At 37.5% G+C, this 27,444-nt stretch overlaps 1 protein-coding gene across 5 annotated transcripts in view; it reads right to left on the reverse strand.

Annotated features, from left to right (window-relative positions):
* The window catches only part of usp9 (ubiquitin specific peptidase 9), a 71,996-nt gene that overhangs the window by 43,951 nt on the left and 601 nt on the right, over positions 1 to 27,444 (reverse strand). For all 5 annotated transcript variants that reach the window (XM_062061705.1, XM_062061703.1, XM_062061702.1 and 2 more), the window contains exon 2: positions 5,030 to 5,294. In XM_062061705.1, coding sequence (XP_061917689.1) covers positions 5,030 to 5,125 — 96 coding nt within the window. In that variant the 5' untranslated portion in view covers positions 5,126 to 5,294. The remainder of the gene's footprint in view (positions 1 to 5,029; positions 5,295 to 27,444) is intronic.

Genomic DNA, 27,444 nt, shown 5'->3' on the forward strand with positions numbered 1-27,444 from the left:
TAGTCCGGAAATTACGGTACCTGCGACAACAACTACAAACCCCAGGCCAGTAGTTGGCGATGACAGGGACACAACTGTCTTATGAATACACTTTATGCACATAAATGAGGACTTTGGTAAGAAATGCAACACCACTAGACAAATTCACCATGTATGTATACTCTTTTTTTTAGACTATGAAACTTAATTACCGGTAGTTTCTTTCTATAGGTGTAAAAAGTGTGACATGTACATATAAAAAACTAGTTAGTTCCTGTTAGCATAAATTATGGAAGGCAACTGATGGATTCCTCTTTGGAAAAACCAAAGCTCATGGGGGCCCTCATTTAAATTCCATTGGAGTATGACAAGGACTGTTGAGTGGACCAGGCTGAACCACCTGCTTCTCATCTTATGGTCAGTGTAGACGCTAGCAGGTGCGAGGGCAGGTGTCTACCATCTTAAAAGGCAACAAAGCTACACCAGTCAGTACAACAGAGTGAACGTGAGTGAGAAATATGAAATGTAGGTGGTGTGTGGTGAAGGCTCCTTCTGCTTGGCTGACCTACATATACAGCTTGCCTCTCACGTATCACCATTGCTCATCAGCGTGCGCGCACACACACATGCGCGCACACACACACACACACATCCCTTATCCATCACTCAGGAGGTTCTCTCTGTTCATTGATGCCTCGTCTTCACTTTTTCTCCCTCTTTCCGTTCCCCTCACCCCTCTCTTTTCATCGCTCTGGGCATCTGTGTGTGTCTGTAGGGTAGGGAGTGAGCTGTATTTGTTTAAAAAAAATAAAAAATCCTGCACGCTGCAGTGTCTGGAAATGGGATGGGCATTTTTTTTTAAAAATGGTCTTAATCGTCTGGAAAAGTACCAACATCATTATTATTGTTGTTGTTTGGATTGTTTTTCCTCAACAGTAATAGAATTGTGGTGAAGCTACCTGTGCATCTGAGCTTTCATCAATAAAAAAAACATAGCCACGGCACTGCTAACATTTTAAACGCCTCCCTTCCCAAAACATGAAATTGCTGCTTCTTTTAAACATACTGCACCTTGGCGGATTAGCGCCACCACTAACTGGTTACCACCAATCATGGAGTGATACCCTCTTACATGAAGACACTTGAGTCAAAGGAAAATTAACATTTGTTTTTCAATGGACCGTGCAACAATGCAATTAAATATACTACTTTTAAAAATGCATGGGCCGAGGCTTGAAACAACTTTAGGTCAATAAAAGACTATACCTAACAACATGTATCATTAAATCATGTTTATCCTTAGTCTATACCTCACCCCTTCAAGAAAAGCACAAGACAGACGCTAAGTTAGTGGTGGGTAACCTGCAGATAAAGTATGTTTCCTAAAGGTATCACTGGAGGACGAGAAGTAGCTAAACATGCTACACTACACAGGCCATGCTAACTGCTAACAGCTCTTGAATGTAAACAAAGGTGGGTAGAGTGATACCAATATCGACAGTAAGTATAAGAGCTGTATAGTCAATACTATAGATGGTTTGATATCTTTATCAAAATAGTTTTTGTCGTTTTTGTCATTGTTTACAAACTTAGGAAGTAAGTCAAATCAAGGAAATTACTTAAAAACAGACTCAATCATAGAAAATATTTTTAAATATTTAAATAATATTGTTACCTCGGGATGGAACATTTTAAGTATTAGTATCAGCACTGGTATGATTAATACTGCCCCTGTAACTGCTTTGTATTGGATCGATACACACATTTGTGGTAATGTAAAGTATCCAAACAAAATAAAAATAAGTGCTTACCAAATTCTTTACAATGAAAAGTAGCCAGATAGTACAGTTGATTAGCAAGTATATCAATAACAATTTTGAGAAAATAATACAACCAGAAATGACAATATGTAACTGCATATGTCAGCAGCCAAATTAGGAGCCTTTGTAACCAGTCTTGAAATAATTCCATTATTTTTTACATACCAAATAATATATTGTGATATATCATTATCGCAGGAAGATGCAATATAAATCACAATATTTATTTGAGGCCACATCGCCCATCCCTAATTGCATAACCTTTAAAATTCTAAACAGCAAAGAACATTTTAAAAATATGCCTCTAAAAGTAGAGCTGGGCGATTATGAAACAAATCTAAAATCATGAATAATTGGAACTTTCTACCTCGATTTCAGTAAATGCACAATTATCCCACTCTCAGTTAATATGTCATTATTATTGCACCCAAAGTAGGGCTGGGCGATATATCGATATATCGCAGGTTTGTCTCTGTGCGATATAGATAATGACTATATCGTGATATTCGAGTATACGTTCTCACGCAGTTGCTTTTAGCTGCGGGCATTACACTACAGGCTTTTCTCATCATACTTGCCAACCTTGAGACCGTTCATGAATGAGAACATAAGTTCGGCCACCGTGTTCAATGGAGAAGTCTGATCTATAAAATTTGCAGACAGCATACTCCTTCCCCTTCCAGCTGTTCTGGATGAACTGAAATTATTTTTTCCAATCATTTTGGATCTTGCAAGCGTACTTCTTCTTCTTACTCGTCGTCGCCGTGTCACTTCTTCGTTCTTCTGCTTCCTCTCTGTTATGTTTTTGGACATTACTACTTGCCGTAGTTTTGAAGCAATGCATGATGGGAATCCGGATGTTGTGTGTCAGTGTATCAACGTGCCGGCTGGAATAAACACACGCTGAGAAATAGCTCCGTGCCTGCCTACTTTATGGGTTATAGATAAACCTATGGATAACGGAGACATATATAATAGTCTCCTTTTCAGGTGAGAGAGGACGCTAAAGGCAGTGCCTTTAAGGCACGCCCCCAATATTGTTGTCCGGGTGGAAATCGGGAGAAATTCGGGAGAATGGTTGCCCCGAGAGATTTTCGGGAGGGGCACTGAAATTCGAGAGTCTCCCGGGAAAATCCAGAGGGTTGGCAAGTATGCTTCTCACTCTTTGTTGTCTCTCCTTCTCACAGAGACATAAAACAAGCGCACCTTCTTACATACGTATACGCCCTCGCGGAGCAGACAGGTAGTGGCATGGGTAACGTTAGCGGTGGTGCGAGTGGTAATACGAGAGAAAGAAGGTGCGAATCTGGTAACAAATGAAGGAAGAATTAATTCCCAAGAAAAACAGTAGGGGGTCCATCGTCTGGCGGTGGTTTGGCTTCAAGTGGGAATATGTCGAACAGACAACCGTAATTTGTCAAGTGTGGGGCAAAAGCGTTGCTACAAAAAGTAGCATTACTGCTAATGTGTAGCATCATTTGAAAAGTCACCCGCTACAGAATGAAGAGTGCTAACTCCGCATGTCAACATCTCCGTTCGGTGCCACACCAACAAAATGCCGAGGCAACCATGGTAAATGGGTTGTACTTGAGCGCTTTTCTACCTTTTTTAAGGAACTCAAAGCGCTTTGACACTATTTCCACATTCACCCATTCACACACACACACACACATTCACACACTGATGGCGGAAGGACTTCCTTGTTGATCTCTTCTTTTGTCACACAGGAAACACCTGCCAGGTGATTTGACTACTTCCGGTGATGACATCAGACAACCATTTCCACATCAACACCGTATGAAAAAAAAAGTCAACAACAGAAGGAGATAACGCCCGCAGGAACCTACCACATAGCGAAGGACATACACTATTTGATTTCCTATTATGTAGCTCATTTTTATTTGACACTTATTGAAATACGTTGTGTGACATCATGCACAAAAGTGCACTTTGTTTTAAACTATTGTAGTGGTGTTCTGTACAAAAAGTGCACTTTAATTTAGTGTTGTTTTGATATGTCATCTTAGTGACATCATGCAGAAAAGTGCACTCATAGCTTGTTTTAAAATGTCTCTGACAATCTTGCACTTTCTGTTTTGAAATGACATGAATGTTTGTGCCACTGCTTAATAACTGTTTAATAAATACACTTTTGCTAAATTGACTTAGTTGTGATTTCCCTCTCTGCATGAAAGTTGAAAATGAGCATATATTAATGCAGTATGAACAAGAATGTTTCAATGTAGACACATAGAATCATCATACTGCTGTGATTATATGCATCAAGTGTTCATTCAAGGCTAAGGCAAAATATCGAGATATACACTACCGTTCAAAAGTTTGTGGTCACCCAAACAATTTTGTGGAATAGCCTTCATTTCTAAGAACAAGAATAGACTGTCGAGTTTCAGATGAAAGTTCTCTTTTTCTGGCCATTTTGAGCGTTTAATTGACCTCACAAATGTGATGCTCCAGAAACTCAATCTGCTCAAAAGAAGGTCAGTTTTGTAGCTTCTGCAACGAGCTAAACTGTTTTCAGATGTGTGAACAGGATTGCACAAGGATTTTCTAATCATCAATTAGCCTTCTGAGCCAATGAGCAAACACATTGTACCATTAGAACACTGGAGTGATAGTTGCTGGAAATGGGCCTCTATACACCTATGTAGATATTGCACCAAAAACCAGACATTTGCAGCTAGAATAGTAATTTACCACATTAGCAATGTATAGAGTGTATTTCTTTAAAGTTAAGACTAGTTTAAAGTTATCTTCATTGAAAATAAGGACATTTCAAGGTGACCCCAAACTTTTGAACGGTAGTGTATATCGTGTATTGTGACATGGCCTAAAAATATTGCGATATTAAAAAAAGGCCATATCGCCCAGCCCTAACCCAAAGTGTGTCTAAACAACTGTTAGGGAATTCCTTTTGGGTGGAAGCTGCTTTTATTGTACTGTCGGGGTCAGAGATATCCTCCATGATGCGTGTTTGTAGCGGGAGTGTGTCACATGGCTTCTTCTGCTGCTGCTGCTGCTTTCCTATCCGCCTCCACACTTATATTTCGATTCATTGCCCAACCCTACACTAAAGTTTCACAATTTTATAGCATACATGACATTTCTTGCAAAACCTAACTTCAGAGTTTAGAGGGATTTTTTGGTGGGGTAATGTGGCCCTGAAACTTTTCCCTTTTACCATTTAGCCCTTGAGGTAGTTAAAGGCTGACCTGGTTCTGTGGCAATGGGGGTTGGCTCTGAGCATCAGGCGCCTGGCCCTGGCTGTCGTTGCCCCCCACAGGAGAGCCACGCGTGGTGGCCGTCATGCTCGCCACGGGGCAGATCTTGGCAATCTTGGCCTCTTTTACGCGGCGCTGACCAGGAGGGAAATCAGAGCCACCTCAGCCGTGGAGCGGAGGGAAGAAAGCCCGAACACGCGAGAGAGGGACACGAGCACCTGGCGATCTGGATGTGCCGCTGAGACCATTGCATAACCTGAAATGAAGGGAAAGAGAGAAAGTTAAGGGTTGACAGTAGGCATGGGCGATATATCAATATCATGGATATATTCAAGTTTTTTGTTTCAGACGATTTAAAAATGTAAAAAAAAAAAATTGTTTTTTTCTCCTCTTAGTCCAACATACTTTTCGCTCAGGAGCTTCCATAGCTTGCTCCATCGCCTTACTTCCTTAGTGGCACACATAGCAAAACATGGCTAATGCTAACGCTAACAAGAGCCAGATCTTTGTTCCAAATACAAAAAAAGTGTTGTTAGTACTTTGGTTTTGTGCCAACAGGCATGGAACAAGAGACTACACGCTGCAAAGTTTGTTTCAAAAAGGCATCTGCACAACAAACAACGGCATCTGAAAGCGAAGCCTCCAGCCGAGTGCGAAAAAGATGCAACAATAAACAGTAAGGGCTAAAAATCACCTTACTATGGTGGAATCATTTACACAAAGTATGTATGGATGCCATGTATGATGAGAAAGAAGCACAATGCATAGGGCAATCACTAAAGCAGTTGCTCTGCACACCACCAAGGCTGTTTACACTTTATCTACTTACTGAAACAAACCAAAGTCCTCAATGTTTTACTTCATTATTCTTTTGGATAAAATGTATAATACATTTTTTGTTACAAAAGTATGTTATTTAGGACAAAAGTTTGCACTTTAATGATCTCAATGTTGGAGATTGTTTATTTGCATGCAATGTGTAATGCTACATTTGACTTAGGACAAGCGATGGGGAATAACGAGCAAAAATACAGAACGTAGCTCGACACTATAACACAAAATCAGATCAACAATTCAAATCAGGTGAAATGTCAGTTACCACAAACCCATCCCCAGTAAAAACATGTCACAATAAAGCTATCAATGTTGACTTGTTTTCCCTTGTCAGAATGACATCTTCTGTCAGAAATGCGTTAATGTTGGCAATCAGTTTCAAACCTGTGACCTCCACCAATAAACTCCCAGAATGTATTAGCCGAATCACGCTACAAGAGGCAACTCAAATTACTTTTGAAGGCAGTCATTCTGGGTTTAGTGCCTTGCTGAAATTTAGACACTGCTCGTTTTTGTGTGATTGGGACCCAAACCAATGGTACATGGGTAAAAACGAATCAATTTGAATATGTCGACAGTTTCCAACAGAAGATTTCTCAAGGTACTTTACACACTTACAAGCACACTCCTTATACAATGAGGAAAACCAATGATGAAATAATAATTATAAAACAATTTTAAACGGAAGACACTTCGACAACCAAGACTCAGTTGGTCCAAGGCTCAAGTCCTAAGAGACTTTGGCAACAGAGAGAGAAAAACTCCCTCTAAAAAAGAAGAACCCTTGAAGAGAATCCAAACACCATCGCAAGGTTTCGCCTACATGTAATTGATCTTGGCGCATTGCCACGACAAAATAAAAGCCGCCACACCTTAAAAATGAGGTATTTCTGTGCCTTATATTGTATGACTCGATATATATATATACAGTGTTTCCCACACATTCATTTATTTGTGGCGGCCCGCCACGAAAGAATTACGTCCGCCACAAATTTTTAAAAAATAAAATAAAAATAAAATATTTTTTTAATTTTTATTTTTGTCCTGTCCAGCTTTAATTTACAAAAGAGAAGTGTAGGATACTTCTCTTGTTGCCTTATTTGTATTTGACCACTACTGTTTTCTGTTTATTTGTTACTGACTGTCGCAGGACACCTCTGCCTCTGTTTCACTTTATGTTGCTGGTAAATAATATGGTTGTAGTAGTAGGCTAAAGTTAAATTATTTAGTATGCACTAATTAAAAGGGCAGAGCTTTAAGAGACATTTTAGCTTTTATATTTTATAAGATATATTTTTTGTAAGAACCACAATTAATAAATATATTTCAGTGAATAACTTATTGTTCAAATCTGTATATAAATATGTACATAAAGTGTTGTAATTATAGTGTAAAATGGATGGATGGATGGACGTTTAAAACAAAACTGTTATTATTAATTAGTAAGTATACATTTTTTGAGCCTTTTTAGAGAAAATCACATCATTGTAGTAAATTATGCAAATTACTCGATGATGTCATGGTGACCACACCCATAGCCACGCCCCCACCACCACAGGTATCTTGGCAGTTTATGGGAAACTGTGTATATATATGTATATATGTATATATATATATATATATACATACATACATACATACATATATATATAGCCTATTATTTACGCACTTTTGACTAGTAGGGCTGTACATCGTTGGGCACCATATGATTTAATTTGGTTTTTGGGGGTAACTATTCGATTCGGAATTGATTATCAATTGAAAATCTATAGTTTAATAACATTAGATGCCAGTTCTTTGTCTAACTAATTTACTTTATAAAATAAACAGCTTTGATAAATATATAAATTATTTAAAAGAAAACTGATTTTGTTAATGCTTCCCAAACATTTAATGAAGTCAAATACGGCAACAAAAGAAATATCCCACACTTCTTTTCTAAAGATCTGTAAAGCAAATATGGGCATCTACATCCACAATATAATTTGTCTGAGAGGCTGGACAGGACAAACATTTTTTTAAATCGATTTTTTGACACCCCTATTGAGTAGTGATGCATCAAAAATGTGGCCACCGGTAAAAGACAGTTCACTGAAACAGCACAGTGAAAACAGGATGTTGTGATGACGTAAACCACGATATACGTGATTTTCTGGAGCAGAGGCAGCATGCCTGCGATGTGGACATATTTTAATACATCTGAGATATACCTGTGAACAGCTATCTACAAAATTTGCAATGTGAAAATAAGAAGACAGTGGCTCTCTTTCAAGGAGAGAAAGTGCAGCTGGAGCATCAGCATCAAGCAAGAGTGACGTCAGGCTTGCTGCAGCTCTTGCGGTTTGTTGCAGACATCGACCAACAGATCTCTAAACACGAGTACAGTCTCCAACACCACCAAAAAAAGATGCTAGATTTGTTGCTAGTCGTTTTTAATAAAGAAAAGGTCACTATAAGGATTGGAAAGGCTCTACAAACAATCCAGACCTTTAGTAATACCGTATACATTTTTAATTACCGAAAAAACATTTACTAATACATTTTAGGCAACACTGCTTGCTTCCGCACTAGCGCCATTAGACTCAGGAAAAAATGGCGGCAACTGCGCAGACTTTGCTCTGGAGAGGTTCCCTTCGCATAAAGAGCCGATTGATTTGTTTCACTTAATTTCACTAGCTTCTACTTCCGTGGAGTCTCGGCATGCGTTTAACAGCGCACTGCTGTTAGTAGATGACAAGTGTGGACAATATTGAAGACAAATGCATTTGTCCCACATTAAAATTATACCATTGAGGAGAAAAATATTTAATGTTGTAGTTTCATTTTGCAAGTGCAACATCACGTCCTTCCGTCAACTACTGGGACTGAGAGATACCATGCAGCAGGCGATGTGTCTGGAACGTTGCCACAACTTTAAAGTCTTTAGTTTGTTTACTGGGATGATCACTTGTCCTTTAACTGCTAACTTTGTCAGTGTTCCAGTAACATAAATACTAGCTCAAATGTTATGTCATCTCATCGAATTGAACGCAGGCTGCGTTGTCAGTGAGCAACAAAGATTGTGTATTAGATGTACGAGTCCGGTTTATTTTTGTTGCCCAAACTCATGCACTCAACCGCATGGTGTTGTTGAACAACAAAGCTTGTTTATTTGATTAGCCAAACTGCTTTGTGTTTTATATTGATATCAAAAGTAAACATGTTTTTTTATATTACTTGTGGACTTTTTGTCATTTCACAAAGTTATTACTTTAAAAACCATTCATTTGACATAGCATGTTGTTAATGTTTTATGGTGTATAGTTCATTACTGTACGACATTTCTGCTCAAACTCTTAAATGGATCTGTTTCGATACAGCTTGTACATGTGCATACATTAGTACATAAAAATATATATAACTTGAAAAAACCTCTCATCATCAAAATGTAAAAATAGAAATAAAGGCATCATGTAATGAGAAAAAGCTGACACGTTGATACTATTAACAAAAATACAGATAGATAGATAGTACTTTATTGATTCCTTCAGGAGAGTTCCCTCAGGAAAATTTAAACTTTTTAATATTTGTAGACGTCTTATGGCCATCAGGTGCTATCTTTCACAATTTTCACATTTATTTTTAATTTATGTTATTTCGTTTTTGCCATGTTACGTTGTTTATAATGCTTGTGTTGCTTTCATATGCACATAAAATTTTCTACTTAAGGTACATAAATACATTAATACAATTACTTTAAATAAGTCTATTAACATATCATTAGAACACATTGTTATAAACAAATGAACCTACATATCATTAGAACACATTGTTACAAACAAATTAACCACATCAGTGGTTCTAAACCTTTTTTCAGTGATGTACCCCGTGTGAAATTTTTTTTAATTCAAGTACCCCCTAATCAGAGCAAAGCATTTTTGGTTGAAAAAAAGAGATAAAGAAGTAAAATACAGCACTGTGCCATCAGTTTCTGATTTATTAAATTGTATAACAGTGCAAAATATTGCTCATTTGTAGTGGTCTTTCTTGAATTATTTGGAAAAAAAAGATATAAGAATAACTAAAAACTTGTTGAAAAATAAACAAGTGATTGAATTATAAATAAAGATTTCTACACATAGAAGTAATCATCAACTTAAAGTGCCCTCTTTGGGGATTCTAATAGAGATCCATCTGGATTCATGAACCTAATTCTAAACATTTCTTCACAAAAAAATAAATCTTTAACATCAATATTTATGGAACATGTCCAAAAAAATCTAGCTGTCAACACTGAATATTGCATTGTTGCATTTCTTTTCACAGTTCTTTTTGATAGACATTTTAGTGAGGGTCATCATGGCATGGGGGAAACTCTGGGTTTGTGGTAATGAATGGAATAGCCTACTTGATTTGATGTTCAGTTTATGAACTTACATTCATATTTTGTTGAAGTATTATTCAATAAATATATTTATAAAGGATTTTTGAAAAAAAATATCACGTACCCCTTGGCATACCTTCAAGTACCCCCAGGGGTTCGCGTACCCCCATTTGAGAACCACTGATCTACATGGTTTCCCCTAAGTTGCAATGTTTTTCACAATTTTTCACACACACCTCAGCGCATTGTTGTCAACTTGGTGACTATCGCTAAATCTAGTACCTTTCTAACTCCTAGTGACTTTTTCTCAAAAGCAACTAACAACAAATCAAGCAACTTTTTTGGATGTTTGGAGACATGAAAGCGCGTATATCACTGTCCTTAACGTACAAGCGGTGATGCTTAGAGCCTTTCCTCACAGACGGTCCCCTGTCTACTGAATGTCTGCTCTTGGACAGCTTGTACTAAAAACACATTTTGATGTACTTTTAAGTGTAATCGCAAATAAATCCATTCTGTTCTCTTCAGAGCAGAGAGGAGACGCACACAAACTCTCGTATTGAATTGTATCGAATCGAATTGTTTTAAAAATTATTGTTCGTAAATCATATCATAACCCATGTATCGAGATTCAATTCAGATCCCCATTTAAGGTAGAGATGCACACCCCTAAAACGTGTTGTTAGTTAATAACAGTTTTTCCTACATTATCAGAATCAGCTTTATTGGCCAAATATGTTTCCCACACAAGGAATTTGATTTGGTGAGACTGCGCTCTTTGTTCAATGCAATTTCAATTGTTGCTGCTTATTGTAAAAGGTAACACAAGCTACACCATATTATGCTTTCCCTGACTGTTCCAATTTAGTTTGCCAAGTAAGTAAACAGTCTTTTGAATTACAGATGAAATAATCACTAGAGGTGTTTTGTTGATATTCTGTAAAACTAACCACACATCAGGTCAAGTACATTATATATACACATGAAGTGCACATTCACGTAGGAATGATGGTTGGTTTTAATGCCGCTACCTTCATGCTAACGCAGAATGGACCAGCTCATTTACATGCTAAGGAAAATGAACAGGGCCAATCGTATGGCACAGATAGACAAACAATCATTCACGCTCACATTCATACCTATGGACAATTTACAGTCTCCAATGAAGCAAACATGCTTATTTTTTGGAATGTTGGCGGAAGCCACAGTACCCGGAGAAAACTCACAAGCACAGGGACAACATGCACACTCCACACACACGTCCAAATGGAGGTTCGATGACGACCGGCACACAGCGTAAAGTTAGACGTTATAGTTGGTAACAGTGCTGTACGCCTATCTTTTTAACTAGTAGGACCGGTGCTACCAAGTTAAAAAAAAATGGTAGCACAGAATTTTTTTTTGTAGCACAGAACACTTTTAGTAGGAATATTCAATGTCTTAAATATTACAATGTCATTATTAAGAAGGTACACACGTGCCCTCAGATATATAGAAACACAATGCCATCATAGGCCCTACTGTAAACCTCAATTAAACACAGAACATCCTTAAACTGCGCTAGCACTGTCGCTGACACAAGAGTAGGGCTGGGCGACATGGCTCAAAACTAGGGATGTCCGATAATGGCTTTTTGCCGATATCCGATATTGTCCAACTCTTTAATTACCGATACCGATGCCGATGCCGATATATACAGTCGTGGAATTAACACATTATTATGCCTAATTTGGACAACCAGGTATGGTAAAGATCAGGGTTTTTTTAAAATAAAATAAAATAAGAAATAAATTAAAAACATTTTCTTGAATACAAAAGAAAGTAAAACAATATAAAAACAGTTACATAGAAACTAGTAATTAATGAAAATGAGTAAAATTAACTGTTAAAGGTTAGTACTATTAGTGGACCAGCAGCACGCACAATCATGTGTGCTTACGGACTGTATCCCTTGCAGACTGTATTGATATATGTTGATATATAATGTAGGAACCAGAATATTAACAACAGAAATAAACAACCCTTTTGTGTGGATGAATGTAAATGGGGGAGGGAGTTTTTTTGGGTTGGTGCACTAATTGTAAGTGTATCTTGTGTTTTTTATGTTGATTTAATAAAAAAATTAAAAATTTAAAAATTTAAAAATTTAAAAAAAACAACACCGATAATAAAAAAAACGATACCGATAATTTCCGATACATTTTAAAGCATTTATCGGACATCTCTACTCAAAACCCATATGGCCCATAAACTAACTCATAAAGGAAAATATCCGTTGATCTAACTAAATATCTCCACCATGCCTTCAATGTCAATTTTGGGGATCCCAAATACACAAAAACAGGTACCAACAAGTAAGAAAAGTAGGTTTTGACTAATAGAATCCCAACTTTAAGAGTATTTTGAGATAATAAAGAAGAAAAAGCCTTTAAAATATGAGAAAAGTCAAACATAATCTTAAATCTTTAAAAAAAAAACAATTTAGCTATGCTCAATTCTTCAGCTAACAAAAACACAAAAAACAAAATGTAAAATACAGTGTTCTGTTTTAAGAGGACATGTTTAAACGTCAGCAGCAACATGAAATACGTTAGCCAGGAACACCAACCTGCCAATTAATGATCCTGTGTGATAGGCTGTGTTCTGAAACTGAAAATTACTTTTAAAAAGTCATTAATTATAGTTACTCCTTACTTTACCAAAAATGTAATTGAATTACCAACGGAATTACTCTTTAATAAATGTAAGTAGTTACTAGGGTATTAATGAATGTGTTACCTAAAAAATAAACTTCAAATATCTGGCATAATGCAGTTAAGACAAGTTTCAGTGTGCGTGTGCCTTTTAAAAATGCGGTGCCTGTTGCCTTGTGACGTGTGATGTCAGCGAGTTTACTCAGTAGTCTGAGGCCATGTCCACATGAACACGGGAGGTTCAAAAACATATATCCAAAGTTGAAATGATCTCCATCCACACAAGTGTAGTTTTAAAACGGTCTATGTTGTCCAATCAGAAGCCTGGAAATATCAGCAACGGCTGACTTGGTGGCATTACGCCTCTGTTATTATAATGTTTATTTTGATATACTAGACGTACAATGACACGTACATTATTTTTAAAACCTGCCTACACTTACACAAAGCCCTGGGAACATTATGAATCTTTTTTTTTAGCGTTTAAAGCGTCCATGCACACCTGTGCTGCTGAAACCAAACTAAGGCTGAAACGACGCGTCGACGTCATCGGTTACGTAAATGCGTCGACGCGTCGCATATTTACGTCACACTACCGTCATGGCGAAGCGCAAAGCAGACGATCAAAGCAGACGATGCGAGCGAGGGGGGAAAAGCATGCCAAAAGTGGTCAAAAGTGTGGGAGTATTTCAAATAAACGGCCTAATAATGTTGTTGTATGCACACTGTGTCGAGCGGAAATGGCCTATCATAGCAGCACAACGGCTATGAACGAACATTTGAAAAGAAAACCATCAACTAGTCAATCGTCCGCGTGAGCATACGTTGTCATCATTACACAAAAACATGAATGTGTCATTTGTATCTGCTAGGGGTGTAACGGTACGTGTTTTGTATTGAACCGTTTCGGTACGGGGCTTTCGGTTCGGTACGGGGGTGTACCGAACGAGTTTCTAAGCTAAAGCTAAAGTGTTAACAAGCTGCTTTGCTCCGTCTGCCTCTGTCTCAGCACGCAGCATTGTCCCACCCACACAACCATCTGATTGGTACACAGAAAGCATTACCAGCCAATCAGCAGTGCGTATTCAGAGCGCATGTAGTCAGCGCTTCAGCGTGGAGCAGATAGGTTTTTAGCAGGTGAGCATCAGGCAGCGGACTCTTCCCAAATGATAATAAACCCCTCCCAGTCAACTACTAGTAACATCACTATGAGCCCGTTGACCTTCTAGAAATATAAACTGCAGCTCAGCTCACTCGCAGTCCTGGCTTGAGGTGAAGGCTAATTACCTCTCAGTTCCAGCCACATCGACCCCTTTTGAGCGCCTATTTTCAGCTGCTGGGAATATTGTAAACAAGAAAAGAACCAGAGCATGTACACATGCTAACCTTTCTTCATTACAACTGTTAGTCACTCACTGGAATGAGTAGAATTGGTTATTGTGTACTGTGTTGGACTGGATGTTTATTTTGCACATTTTAAAAGCAATACTTAATGTTTACAGTGCTCCAGAATATTTAGATTGGCACTTTTTTGTATTGGATGTTTATCTTTATTTTTGCACATTTTAGCAAATAACCAATATTTTCACTTTTGTTGAAATGTTTACACTGTTGTTACAGAATATTTCGTTTTGCACTTTTTTGTATTCTATATCTTTATTTTTGCACATTTTAAAGCAAAATAAGCAATACTTTTACTTTTAAAATGCTTATACTATTGCAGAATATTAAGATTTGCACTGGATGTTGACTTTTATATTTGCACATTAAAAAGCAAATAAGCTACTTTTAATTTTGTTAAATGTTAAAAGTTTTAAATGTTTACATTGTTACAGAATATTTAGTCATGTTGTTGTCCATGTTGACTGAGTGGCCATACTTCTTTTTTTTTGTAAATAAAAGCCATGCCTTTTGAAAAAACGGGTCTACATTTATTTTTTCATCTTCATTTTGAATTAAAAAATAATCGGTAAAAGGAAAAATAATCTATAGATTAATCGAAAAAATAATCTATAGATTAACAGATTAATCAAAAAAATAATCTATAGATTAATCGATAGAAAAATAATCGTTAGCTGCAGCCTTAAACCCAACACTCATAGAATTATAACATGTTTAATCATCAACATGGTGATATAATACACGTGCAGTGAAATATAATTTTTTTTCTAAAATCAGCATATACACACAGCTCTCAACACGAGTGATTAATCATTTGGTTATGGTTGAAATGTACTTCAAACCTGCTATACAGATGGGCAAACATTTTACTCTAGTTTTATCAATTTCGAATGGATTTATTTTAGGGGCAACATGCAATAAAAAGGGTTGAAATCCCTTTCCACACATGTGCAACAGTTGGTTTTTTTGGTCGCAAGGTCTATTTTTAGTCGCATTTTCGGGTACATTTGTCGCACCGTACAGCGCTGGTTGGTAGTGATGTCAAAACTAGGGTAGTTTGCACAGGCTTGAAAAAAAAAAATAATTAACCACCTTTCTGTCCTTACCTTTGTCGGGTGCCAACTCAGTACAACTAGGTGCGCGGCCAGCTGTAGCACTCCTGACCTGACAGGCGATGGAAAGGGAGAGTTCCAAATAGTTACTTAACGACCCACTACTCAAAAACTGATGTTATGAGAAATGACTGAGAACTGGTTAGTAAAATTTCTGTCATTTGGACACTGATTTCTTTAAAGGTTGCCGACTTTGGCAAAATAGACTATTAGTCTTTTATTGGGTCTTGCTTTTATGTATTTATACATTTTTAAAGAAGATGACACATTTCCACACACAACCGCACACCCCCACTTGAATATGTTGAAAGACCCAGATGATTAACTCTATAGATTTATTCTACAAGGCTTTTACAAGCTCCAGACTAGTTACACAACATTTGGGCAATAACACCACCCGATAAATCTATCAAATTAACATCCATGACATTCAGTACATGGCCATGCACTAAATTAGTTTGTCTCTAAATAAGCATCCTACAACCCATGGAAACACATTAATCCGACTGTGTCCGGTCTTTGAAAAGTTGGACTAACACACCTGGATTATGCAATTGAAAACCAGATCTCGACCGCCGGAGGGGACCCTTCGTATCGCGCATGCGAAAGTCTCAACGCGCGGCGTACAATCCCGAAGCAGATACCATTAATAAAAACATAAGCAACAATTGTAATGAAGAGGAGACAGTTTATTTGCTTAACAAATTAAAAGAACATAACATTTTAAAGATTTATTTCGGAAGGTAGTTTAGGAAATTTTAAATGCTCATTCGTATGTCATTCGAACTCCCTAATGAAATATGAATAAGATGAAAGAACTAAACAGCTATATTTAAGGCCAAAGATAAAGCGTACACAAAACCTTTTCACGATACATCTGTGCACTCCAAGCCGTTTAGCAATAACTCAGTATTCCACACAACTGGCAAGATAGTCCAGAACAATATCAACACTCTCAACTGGAACATTACGGCCGTGGCAAGAGCGGTATTTTCCTTAGAATTTAAAACTCCTTCCATCAATCCACGGTGGCTTTTCAATAAACGCCGAGACATTCGAAAGTTTTGTTTCCATTATACTCCGGCTGAAAATTCATTTGGAAAAACTCTCTGCATCCGCTCCGATACGGTATTGGTAATAGCGTCATGTTTGTAGCACAATATACAATCATTCTTTGATGTATGCTATATAAAATCAGCATATTAATTAGATATATTTGTAATCTGTGTCAATATTACAGCTGACATCAGGTACTACAGAGCTAGGCTGTTGACTTGTATGGAGCCACGGATGTGTAGTGTTACATCATAGGTCAACCGGGAAAGCAATATATTTGTCCGTGCTATAAGGAAATAAGCGCCCTGTAGCGTACGAGAGGCACACGGCATATGACCAATAGTCGCATTAGAAAAGAGTGCATGGACAGTTGAACACATGCAGGTGTGAAAATACAAAAAACAGAACTATTTGAGAAATCAGACTAATTTAGTGCATGGAAACTTAGTGATTGAGACACCAATCGGTTACAAGCAGTAACTAGCAAATGTCTTACATAGTTGGCCTCTAAGTAGGGATGATACTCGAAACCGGTTTTCCCGGTTGTTTGATAAGAAAAGAACCGAGTCCTCGGACTCGAATCCCTTTTTGAGAACCGGTACCCGTTATCGAGACCACTATAGTAAAGGAAAAGAGTTGATTCTTTATTCGAATCCCGTCCCGACCAGAAATGCTCCGTGGGACATCACAAGAAATGACGTCACGTAGCTCAGTTATTAGGCGCAGATAGCGAAAGCAGGAAAACAACCGACGGGAAAAAGCGCTCCAAGGTGTAATAAAGTTCAAAACAAAAGCTATAATCCATCGAATAACTTTACTGAGAGATTTTAGCAGGGTAAAACACATGACGAACACTTTTACGACCAACCGGAAACATAGCAACCAGGCTAGCAACGCACCTCCTTTACGGCAGCTGTCGCAACGTTCTTAAAACAACCGCAGCACATACATATATATACAACATATCTCCCTTTTTTAACTTTTGTTTTTCTTTCCTTGTAAACAAAACAAAATCACACTGTAGATGTGTTGTCGGTCTAATTATAAATAATGCAGACGAGGCGTGTTGGCTGAGGTCTTGACGTTTACTTTCAAAGCGTGGCAACATGCAACACTTTTCGGGGCTACCGCGCATGCCTGTAACTCCCGTTGCATGCTGGTGTAGTTGTTATATTCTCTAGCTCATAACATTTTCCCCCCTATAAAGAAATAATGTTAACTCAATAAAGTTATTTCTTTTTTTAGCTTTAACTTTTCATTTTTAAGCATTGTAACCACATTTGCAAAGAACTTTTCTCTTCATAGAATTTTCTTTCAATAAAGAAATAAAGTGCAAAAATGTCAAAGCATCATAACAAACAGTTATGTCAAATAGCAGCAGAAGTGCACTTTTTGGAAAGCTGTATTATTTTCAGTTTTGTGCCCAAGGGACTGATTTTATTTAACACTATATTATTATTTATACACCTATAGTGATCACAGAGACAGGTTGTTTTTGTGTTACTGTATATATTTGTTTTTCTGAAAAATCCCACTTAATATACTTTGGGTAACAACAGTCAATATTTATTTATTTTATTTTATTTTTTTAGGTGGGTAACAGTCAATATTTATTTATTTATTAGATTTTTTTTTTAATTATATAATAAAAGTGAGCTTTTGTTAAACCAAATATTGTGTGTTTTTTTCCATATACAACACCCTATCTGGACTCGATAATTGAATCGATAAGGAATCGGTTCGATAAGAGGATTCGATAATAGGCTCGAACTCGATAATTCCTTATCAAACATCATCCCTACCTCTAAGTGAAATATATTAGGTTAGTAATTTTGGTGAAAGACAAAACTAAGAAACCTCAAACAGAACCAAGACTCAGTTGGTCCAAAAGACCATTTCTTTTGAGACTATAAGCTACTACCACCATCACATTTTGACATGTACATTTTAAAAAGTAGTCACAGATATAAAGTTAAGATTAAGTAAATGTATACATTGTTTATGTGAAGATAAAGTGCTTAAAAGACTTTGTTCAAAGATCAACATTTGTATTTACCATATTCAAAGCCTCCTGTAAGTGTCAGAGTAGACCGAATGTTAGTAAACGTATGTTATCCATCTTGCTTTTGTATATTTATTTTATAAAAAGCTATAACATTCTACCGACCTGCCACCTACCATCGGAATATGTTGGGCAGCCTACCTGACTTCCCATCCATGTTTGTTGTAGAACAAACTATGTTGGGTGCACGCAGCGGGCCTTCAGACTAGTGCTAGCTGCGGGCATTACACTACAGACAATTCTCACTCTTTCTTGTCTCCTTCTCACAGAGAGATAAAACAAGCGCACCGTGTTACATACGTCACATACTGTCGCTCGTGCAACGTCATACGAGCAGACAGGTAGCGGAATGGTAACGTTAGCTGTGGTGCTAGCGGAGCGGTGTGAGTGGTAATACGAGAGAGAGAAGGTGCGAATCTGGTAACAAATGGAGGAAGAAAAATTAATTCCCAAGAAAACCAGCACGGGGTCCATCGTCTGGTGGTGGTTTGGCTTCAAGCGGGAAGATGTTGAACAGACAACCGTAATATGTCAAGTATGCGGCAAAAGCGTTGCTACAAAAAGTAGCAGCACTACTAATTTGTAGCATCATTTGAAAAGTCACCCGCTAGAGAATGAAAAGTGCTTAAAACATTTCCGGCCAGTGCCACACCCAACAAAATGCACTGACCCAATGGAGCCTGGCATCTTCCATTTCCAGATCAACACCGTATGAAAAAAATAGTCAACAACAGAAGGAGATAACGTCCGCAGGAAACTACCACATAGCGAAGGACATACACTATTTGATTTCCTATTATGCCGCTCATTTTTATTTGACAGTTATTGAAATATCTTGTGTGACATCTTGCACAAAAGTGCACTTTATTTGTTTTAAAATATTGTAGTGGTGTTCTGTACAAAAAGTGCACTTTAATTTAGTGCTGTTTTGATATGTCATCTTAGTGACATCATGCACAAAAGTGCACTAATAGCTTCTTTTAAAATGTCTCTGACAATCTTGCACTTTCTGTTTTGGAAATGACATGAATGTTTGTGCCACTGCTTAACTGTTTAATAAATACACTTTTGGTAAATTGACTCAGTTGTGATTTCCCTCTCTGCATGAAAGTTTAAAATGAGCATATATTAACGCAGTATAAACAAGAATGTTTTAATGTAGACACATAGAATCATCATACTGCTGTGATTATATGCATCAAGTGTTCATTCAAGGCTAAGGCAAAATATTAAGATGTATATTGTGTATCGTGACATGGCCTAAAAATATCGAGATATTAATAAAAGGTCATATCGCCCAGCCCTTCAAGCAATAATAACAAATGTCTTAAATAGTTGGCTTTTAAGCAAAACATAAAAGATGATAAACTTTGGATAGAGGCAAAGAAAACTAAGAAACCTCAAACCGAACCAAGACAGAGTTGTTCCAAAAGGTGATTCCTTTTGAGACTACAGGCTACTACCACCTACACATTTTGAACATGTTGTAAATATATTTTAAAAAACGGTCACTGATCTAAGCCGATTTAAGTCAGGTTATTGTAAATATTGTTTATCCAAAGATCAAGTGCTGAAAGTCTTAACATTTTTGTTAACCACAGTCAAAGCCTCCTGTAAACTTTGGATTAAAAACATTCAAGTTAGTATTAGTATTGTAATGTTAGTAATGTTTCGGTCGGTTATCTATCCTGCTTTTTGTGTATTAATTTTACAGAAAGCTATAACATTCTACCGACCTCCCACCTGCCATTGGAATATGTTGAACAGCCCACCTGGACTTTCCAAGTCGGTTTATTCTAGACCAAACTTTATGTTGAGTGCAACTGCGGCCGGCCTTTCGACAAGTTACACAACATTTGTGGATTTACATAACCTGCGAGAGAGCCCAACACAAGCAATAATAATAATCGTTTTACATAGTTGGCTCCTTAAAGGGACTGTTTGCAACTTGCTCAGTTACATTTTCCAAAGCAAAACAGAAAGAACACTATTAGCTATCTTAGGTTACCATTAGTGTAACATAATGGTCTATACTTTTCACAATTACTAAGTTTGTGTAATAGGGCTGCATATAACAGCTATTTTAACAGTGGACTATCTTAACGATTAGTTGACTAGTTGGATTTTTCATCAACTTTTAAATGAAACTTAAGTAATTTTAGGCATGTGCTTACAAACAAAGATGACAAATTAATTCATAAATATGTATTTATACTGTAACTGTGCTGCTCATTCATTTGTTACTTAGACTTAGACAAACTTTAATGATCCACAAGGGAAATTGTTCAACACAGTAGCTCAGTTACAATGATGTAAAAGTGTAAAAATGTAAAAGACTATTGAAATGTCCGTTTATAAGAAAGGAAAGGCAAAGCGCTTAAAAAAAAAACTATTTTTTAAATGTATTAAAAAGTTAAATAGTAGCAATAAAAACAAATAAAACACCAAATCCAACTCGCTCAAAAAGAAAAGCATTTTGTTATTATGTTTAAAAAGCTTAACACTATTGATTAACTACTGGCAGTTTTAGCGCCCTAATTAATAGACTAAATGTATAGAATTGTTGTGTCTGTTTGTGTGCGCGTATATGTTTGTTATCGTGCCTTTTTTATTGCATTGCAAATTGCCGCTGCTTTAAAGTGTACTTGAACTGATGTAGACAAAGTTTAGCTCGCTGATTTTGGCTAAAATGATAGTTCTTTTTCACACAACTTCATCTAACACTTGTGAGCTAGCTAGCAAGGTACAAGCTAACACTCTTACCGAGGTTGTGTCCACATCCTCCCTCCAGACGTCCGACGCCATGCCATACATACATACATATATATATATAGTCGAGGTTTCTGTGGTTTATCCGTTATACAGTGCTCAATACCAGGGTAGTGCGGAATATACGTTGGTCAGGAAATTTTATTGAAGTGAGACACTTCCATGAAATCCCCTGAGGAGCAGAGAAACCTGCGAAACACCCAGCATTGTCCCACCCACACAACCATCTGATTGGTTACAAACAGAGCGGTAACAGCCAATCAGCAGTGTGTATTCAGAGCGGTAACAGCCAATCAGCAGTGCGTATTCAGAGCGGTAACAGCCAATCAGCAGTGCATATTCAGAGCAGTAACAGCCAATCAGCAGTGCGTATTCAGAGCAGTAACAGCCAATCAGCAGTGCATATTCAGAGCGCATGTAGTCAGTGCTTAGCGTTTAGCAGGTAAGCATCAGGCAGCGGACCCCCCCCAAATTATATTAAACACCTCCCAGTCAACTACTAGTAACATCACTATGAGCCCGTTGACCTTCTAGAAATATAAAAGGCAGCTCAGCTCGCTCGCAGTCCTGGCTTGAGGTGAAGGTTAATTCGCTTTTAGCGTAATGTTAGCTCATTTTGCGGTGTGTGTGTGTGTTATGGACAGCAAAGCCCTGTCTGTCTATTATTTCACTTTACCTTTTTCTGTGTTGATTGAGCTGTGTTGAAGCAGCAAAAAAAGGACATTATGTTAAATGAAGAGTTTCTGTCTGTGACAGTTGATATAATAATAATAATAATAATAATAATAATACCTGGGATTTATATAGCGCTTTTTCTAAGTACCCAAAGTCGCTTTACATGTTAATATTAATGTAACAGCATCATTAAGCCTACATGAACTCCATGGTGTTCAGGGATGAATAGTCTCTCCTAATGCACCATTTTTTCAGCTATAGATACATTAATCATTAGTAATGCAGCAGTCTAGTTTTAAATGGCAGGTCCCTGCTATCACATGTTGATAAAAATATAAAATTTACATAATAAATCAACTACAGGCTTCCCAAATACTGTAATAAATTAAGCATGATGAGCTGACTTGAAACTGTTTAATGTTGCACTTTTTATATGTAGAAGAAAAGTTTTGTCATTTTATTTAATCTGAGCAACAACTTGAGGCAGTTTAATGTTGATTAACGTGGGCAGAATTATTATAGTGTTCCCAATGTTAAAAGGATAAAGCCATTGTTTACAAATTTGGTAAATAACCAAAAAATGTATATTTTGTTGTTTTCTTACTGTACCGAAAATGAACCGAACCGTGACCTCTAAACCGAGGTACGTACCGAACCGATATTTTTGTGTACCGTTACATCCCTAATATACACACCCATTATATATATATATATATATATATATATATATATATATATATATATATATATATATATATATTATACACATAAACATATATCTGGGAAAAAAGTGGGCATAGAGTCCTCTTACGTCCAAAATGGCTGCACCTATGTTGTTTATACCGATTAACATTAATTATGTGATGTCTTAAACAATTGAAAATTAAGAAATTGGGGTGTTTTTATCAAATGTTTGCGACGAAACAATTACGTCACAATTGTTCATTAATAAGTAAAAAGTCAAGGGCGATGGCATGTTCTTGCCGTCGATGCTGGTCAATTTTTAGGGCATTAAGGCAAGTAACAAGGGCGGTCGCGGCACTTAAATTCGAACCCTGTAAATATTGTTTATCAGAAGATCACATCCTTAAAGACGGTCTAAGAACACTGTTTGTTTTTTTAACCACAGAAAAAGCCTCCTGTGGGCTCCCGATCAAAAATTAGGGTTAAAGCAACTTTTACATCATATTTATGCATTGGTCTTTTATCTATCCTGCTTTTCTGTGTTCATTTTACAAGAAGCTAGAACATTCTACTGACCCCCCCCCCCCCCCCCCCCCACTTGTCATTGGAATATGTTGAGCAGACCACCTGACGTCCCTGTTAGGCTTATTCTAGAACAATCTTCATGCTGCCGGCCTCAAGAGAACTGAACCGGCTTTACAACATTCGTGCATTTACACCACCCGGTGAATCGGTGTCGAATTAACGTCCATGTCAGCGAGCGGTCACAACAGATCAAAACAAGTCATGATACAAGTAACAATAACAAATGTCTTACATTGTTGATCTCCCGAGATAGCAAATCGTGCAAAAGACGATCCACCTCAACAAAAAACAGCCGAGCTGCGGACTCGTCGACAGGCCTTGTCGTCAAAAGCGAATTGGATTGAGACGTACAGGCCTCATCATCACATCGGCTCGGGGCCTGGCATACGTTAACCGCCCCCCTCCTTAAAAAGGTAGACGGCAGTGCCAGAGAATACATATAATAAATGTGGCCCCAACAGCTACGAACACAACGAAGCCTGCATGGTACTCTTAATTTGTTCCACCCCGGTTGACCGAGTTGCTCTCGGGCAGAGTCGCCATTTCCCCTTAGTTATTAGCCTCGGACGTGCTAACAGTTAGCTTAACGTCCGGTATTAAGGTAGCCCGTTGCATTTTGACAAACTAATATGACTAAAAATGTCACCATATTTGTCCAGTTTGTGTGCTCTTGTCAGCACACTTATACACGTCACAGGAACGAAATGTGAATAAACTAAGATCACGTCGATACCTGCATACAGAACTCAATAGAAGGAGTCGTCTATTTCCTGAAACCCCCACAGTACTTGTATCATTTTACTCGGGTGGCCGACTCGCTTGCACTATTTGCATCAAATAAACATGACGACTATCGAAACGTACAGCTTTGCCATGCAATCAATGGATTAATAGCGACACATATAACATTGTTTTCCCTGTCTCAGTTGGTAGACACCGCCGACAGTATACTTGGTTGGCTAGCGCTAGCATGCTAGCTCCACAGTCCGGCATTTTGGGTTAGGGTTGCGTGTATTTTCAATGTACGTTGAGGGTTAAGGTTAAAAACAAAACAAATTGTGGGCGCAGCAGCATTCGTGAGGGAGGGGGAGAGACAGAGAGAGTTGTGATAAACGCGCATGCGTCATCAGGCTCTGCTTTTTATCGATAGATTTATCAGATTAAATTTTTTTAGGGCATGTCAAAAGTGTGCATTTTTGTAACATTTTCCTTGTTTTATTTGGCAAGTTGAAAGAACATGGTGCAAGTATGCTGTTTTTTTTCAATAAAATACTGGAAAGGATAGAAATGTCAGTGTTTCCCACACATTCATTTATTTGTGGCGGCCCCCCACGAAAGAATTACGTACGCCACAAATAAAAAAAATAAAAATAAAAAATAAAAATAACTTTTTTTTTTGTCCTGTCCAGCTTCTCAGGCAAATCATATAGCTGATGTAGATGCCCATATAGGCTGTTCAGATTTACTTTACAAAAGAGAAGTGTAGGATACTTCTCTTGTTGCCTTATTTGTATTTGACCACTACTGTTTTCTGTTTATTTGTTACTGACTGTGGCAGGACACCTCTGACTCTGTTTCTCTTTATGTTGCTGGTAAATAATATGGTTGTAGTAGTAGGCTAAAGTTAAATTATTTAGTATGCACTAATTAAAGGGGCAGAGCTTTAAGAGACATTTTAGCTTTTATATTTTATAAGATATATTTTTTGTAAGAACCACAATTAATAAATATATTTCAGTGAATAACTTATTGTTCAAATCTGTATATAAATATGTACATAAAGTGTTGTAATTATATTGTAAAATGGATGGATGGATGTTTAAAACCAAACTGTTATTATTAATTAGTAAGTATACATTTTTTGAGCCTTTTTAGAGAAAATCATATTGTAGTAAATTATGCAAATTACTCGACGATGTCATGGTGACCACGCCCATAGCCACGCCCCCACCGCCACAGGTATCTTGGCAGTTTATGGGAAACACTGAATGTAGTTTGTCTCTTTTATCCGATTATTAATCGATTAATCGAAGTAATAATCGACAGATTAATCGCTAGTTGCAGCCCTATATATATATATATATATATATATTAGGGCTGCAACAACTAATCGATTAAATCGATTAAAATCGATTATAAAAATAGTTGCCGATTAATTTAGTCTTTGATTCGTTGGATCTATGCTATGCGCAGAAGCTTTTTAAAAAATAATTTTTTTTTTTTTTTTTAAATAAACCTTTATTTATAAACTGCAACATGTACAAACAGCTGAGAAACAATAATCAAAATAAGTATGGTGCCAGTATGCTGTTTTTTTTCAATAAAATACTGGAAAGGATAGAAATGTAGTTTGTCTCTTTTATCCGATTATTAATCGATTAATCGAAGTAATAATCGACAGATTAATCGATTATCAAATTAATCGTTAGTTGCAGCCCTAATATATATATATATATATATATATATATATATATATATATATATATATATATATATATATATATATATATATATATATCTGGGGGAAAAATGGGCATAGTGTCCCCTTACGTCCAAAATGGCTGCACTTATGTTGTTAATACAGATTAACATTAATTATGCGATGTCTTAAACATTTGAAAATGAAAGAAAAAAAGTAATCTCTGGGTGTCTTTATCAAATGTTTGCGACGAAACAATTACGTCACAATTGTTCATTAATAAGTAAAAAGTCAAGGGCGATGGCATTTCCTTGCCGTCGATGCTGGTCAATTTTTTAGGGCATTACAGCAAGTGACAAGGGCGGTCGCGGCACTTAAATTCAAACCCTGTAAATATTGTTTATCTTAAGATCACATCCTTAAAGACGGTCTAAGAATGTTTGCTTTTTTAACTACAGAAAAAGCCTCCTGTGGGCTCTCGGTCAAAAATTAGGGTTAGCAACTTTCCCATCATAGGAATGCATTGGTCTTTTCTATCCTGCTTTTGTGTGTTACAAGAAGCTAGAACATTCTACTGACCCCCCCCCCCCACTTGTCGTTGGAATATGTTCAGCAGCCCACCTGACGTCCCTGTTGGGCTTATTCTAGAACAAACTTCATGTTGCCGGCCTCAAGAGAACTGAACCGGCTTTACAACATTCGTGCATTTACACCACCCGGTGAATCGGTGTCGAATTAACGTCCATGTCAGCGAGCGGTCACAACAGATCAAAACAAGTCATAACGCAAGTAACAATAACAAATGCCTTACATTGTTGATCTCCCGAGTTAGCAAATCGTGCAAAAGACGATCCACCTCAACAAAAAACAGCCGAGCTGCGGACTCGTCGACAGGCCTTGTCGTCAAAAGCGAATTGCGTTGAGACGTGCAGGCCTCATCATCACATCGGCTCGGGGCCTGGCATACGTTAACCGCCCCCCTCCTTAAAAAGGTAGACGGCAGTGCCAGAGAATACATATAATAAATGTGGCCCCAACAGCTACGAACACAACGAAGCCTGCATGGTACTCTTAGGTCGTTCCACCCCGGTTGACCGAGTTGCTCTCGGGCAGAGTCGCCATTTCCCCTTAGTTATTAGCCTCGGACGTGCTAACAGTTAGCTTAACGTCCGGTATTAAGGTAGCCCGTTGCATTTTGACAAACTAATATGACTAAAAATGTCACCATATTTGTCCAGTTTGTGTGCTCTTGTCAGCACACGTTTACACGTCACAGGAACGAAATGTGAATAAACTAAGATCACGTCGATACCTGCATACAGAACTCAATAGGAGTCGTCGTCTATTTCCTGAAACCCCCACAGTACTTGTATCACTTAAGTATCAAGTTTTACTCGGGTGGCCGACTCGCTTGCACTATTTGCATCAAATAAACATGACGACAATCGAAACGTACAGCTTTGCCATGCAATCAATGGATTAATAGCGACACATATATCATTGTTTTCCCTGTCTCAGCTGGTAGACACCGCCGACAGTATACTTGGTTGGCTAGCGCTAGCATGCTAGCTCCACAGTCAGTGTTAGAAATAAAATGTAAAAAAAAAACACCGGTTGTGGTGTTAGCACCAATGAATTGCACTTTTTGCCGCCTTGACATTTATAAAACAGCCTGGGCGAGGCGTGAAGGCAACATGGCACACGAAAAAACAAGTAAATGCAAGCGAAAGTAGCATAGTAGCTAGGCTGACGA

This window comes from Entelurus aequoreus, linkage group LG10 (genome assembly GCF_033978785.1).
Source record: "Entelurus aequoreus isolate RoL-2023_Sb linkage group LG10, RoL_Eaeq_v1.1, whole genome shotgun sequence".
Classification (NCBI taxonomy): Eukaryota; Metazoa; Chordata; class Actinopteri; order Syngnathiformes; family Syngnathidae; genus Entelurus; species Entelurus aequoreus.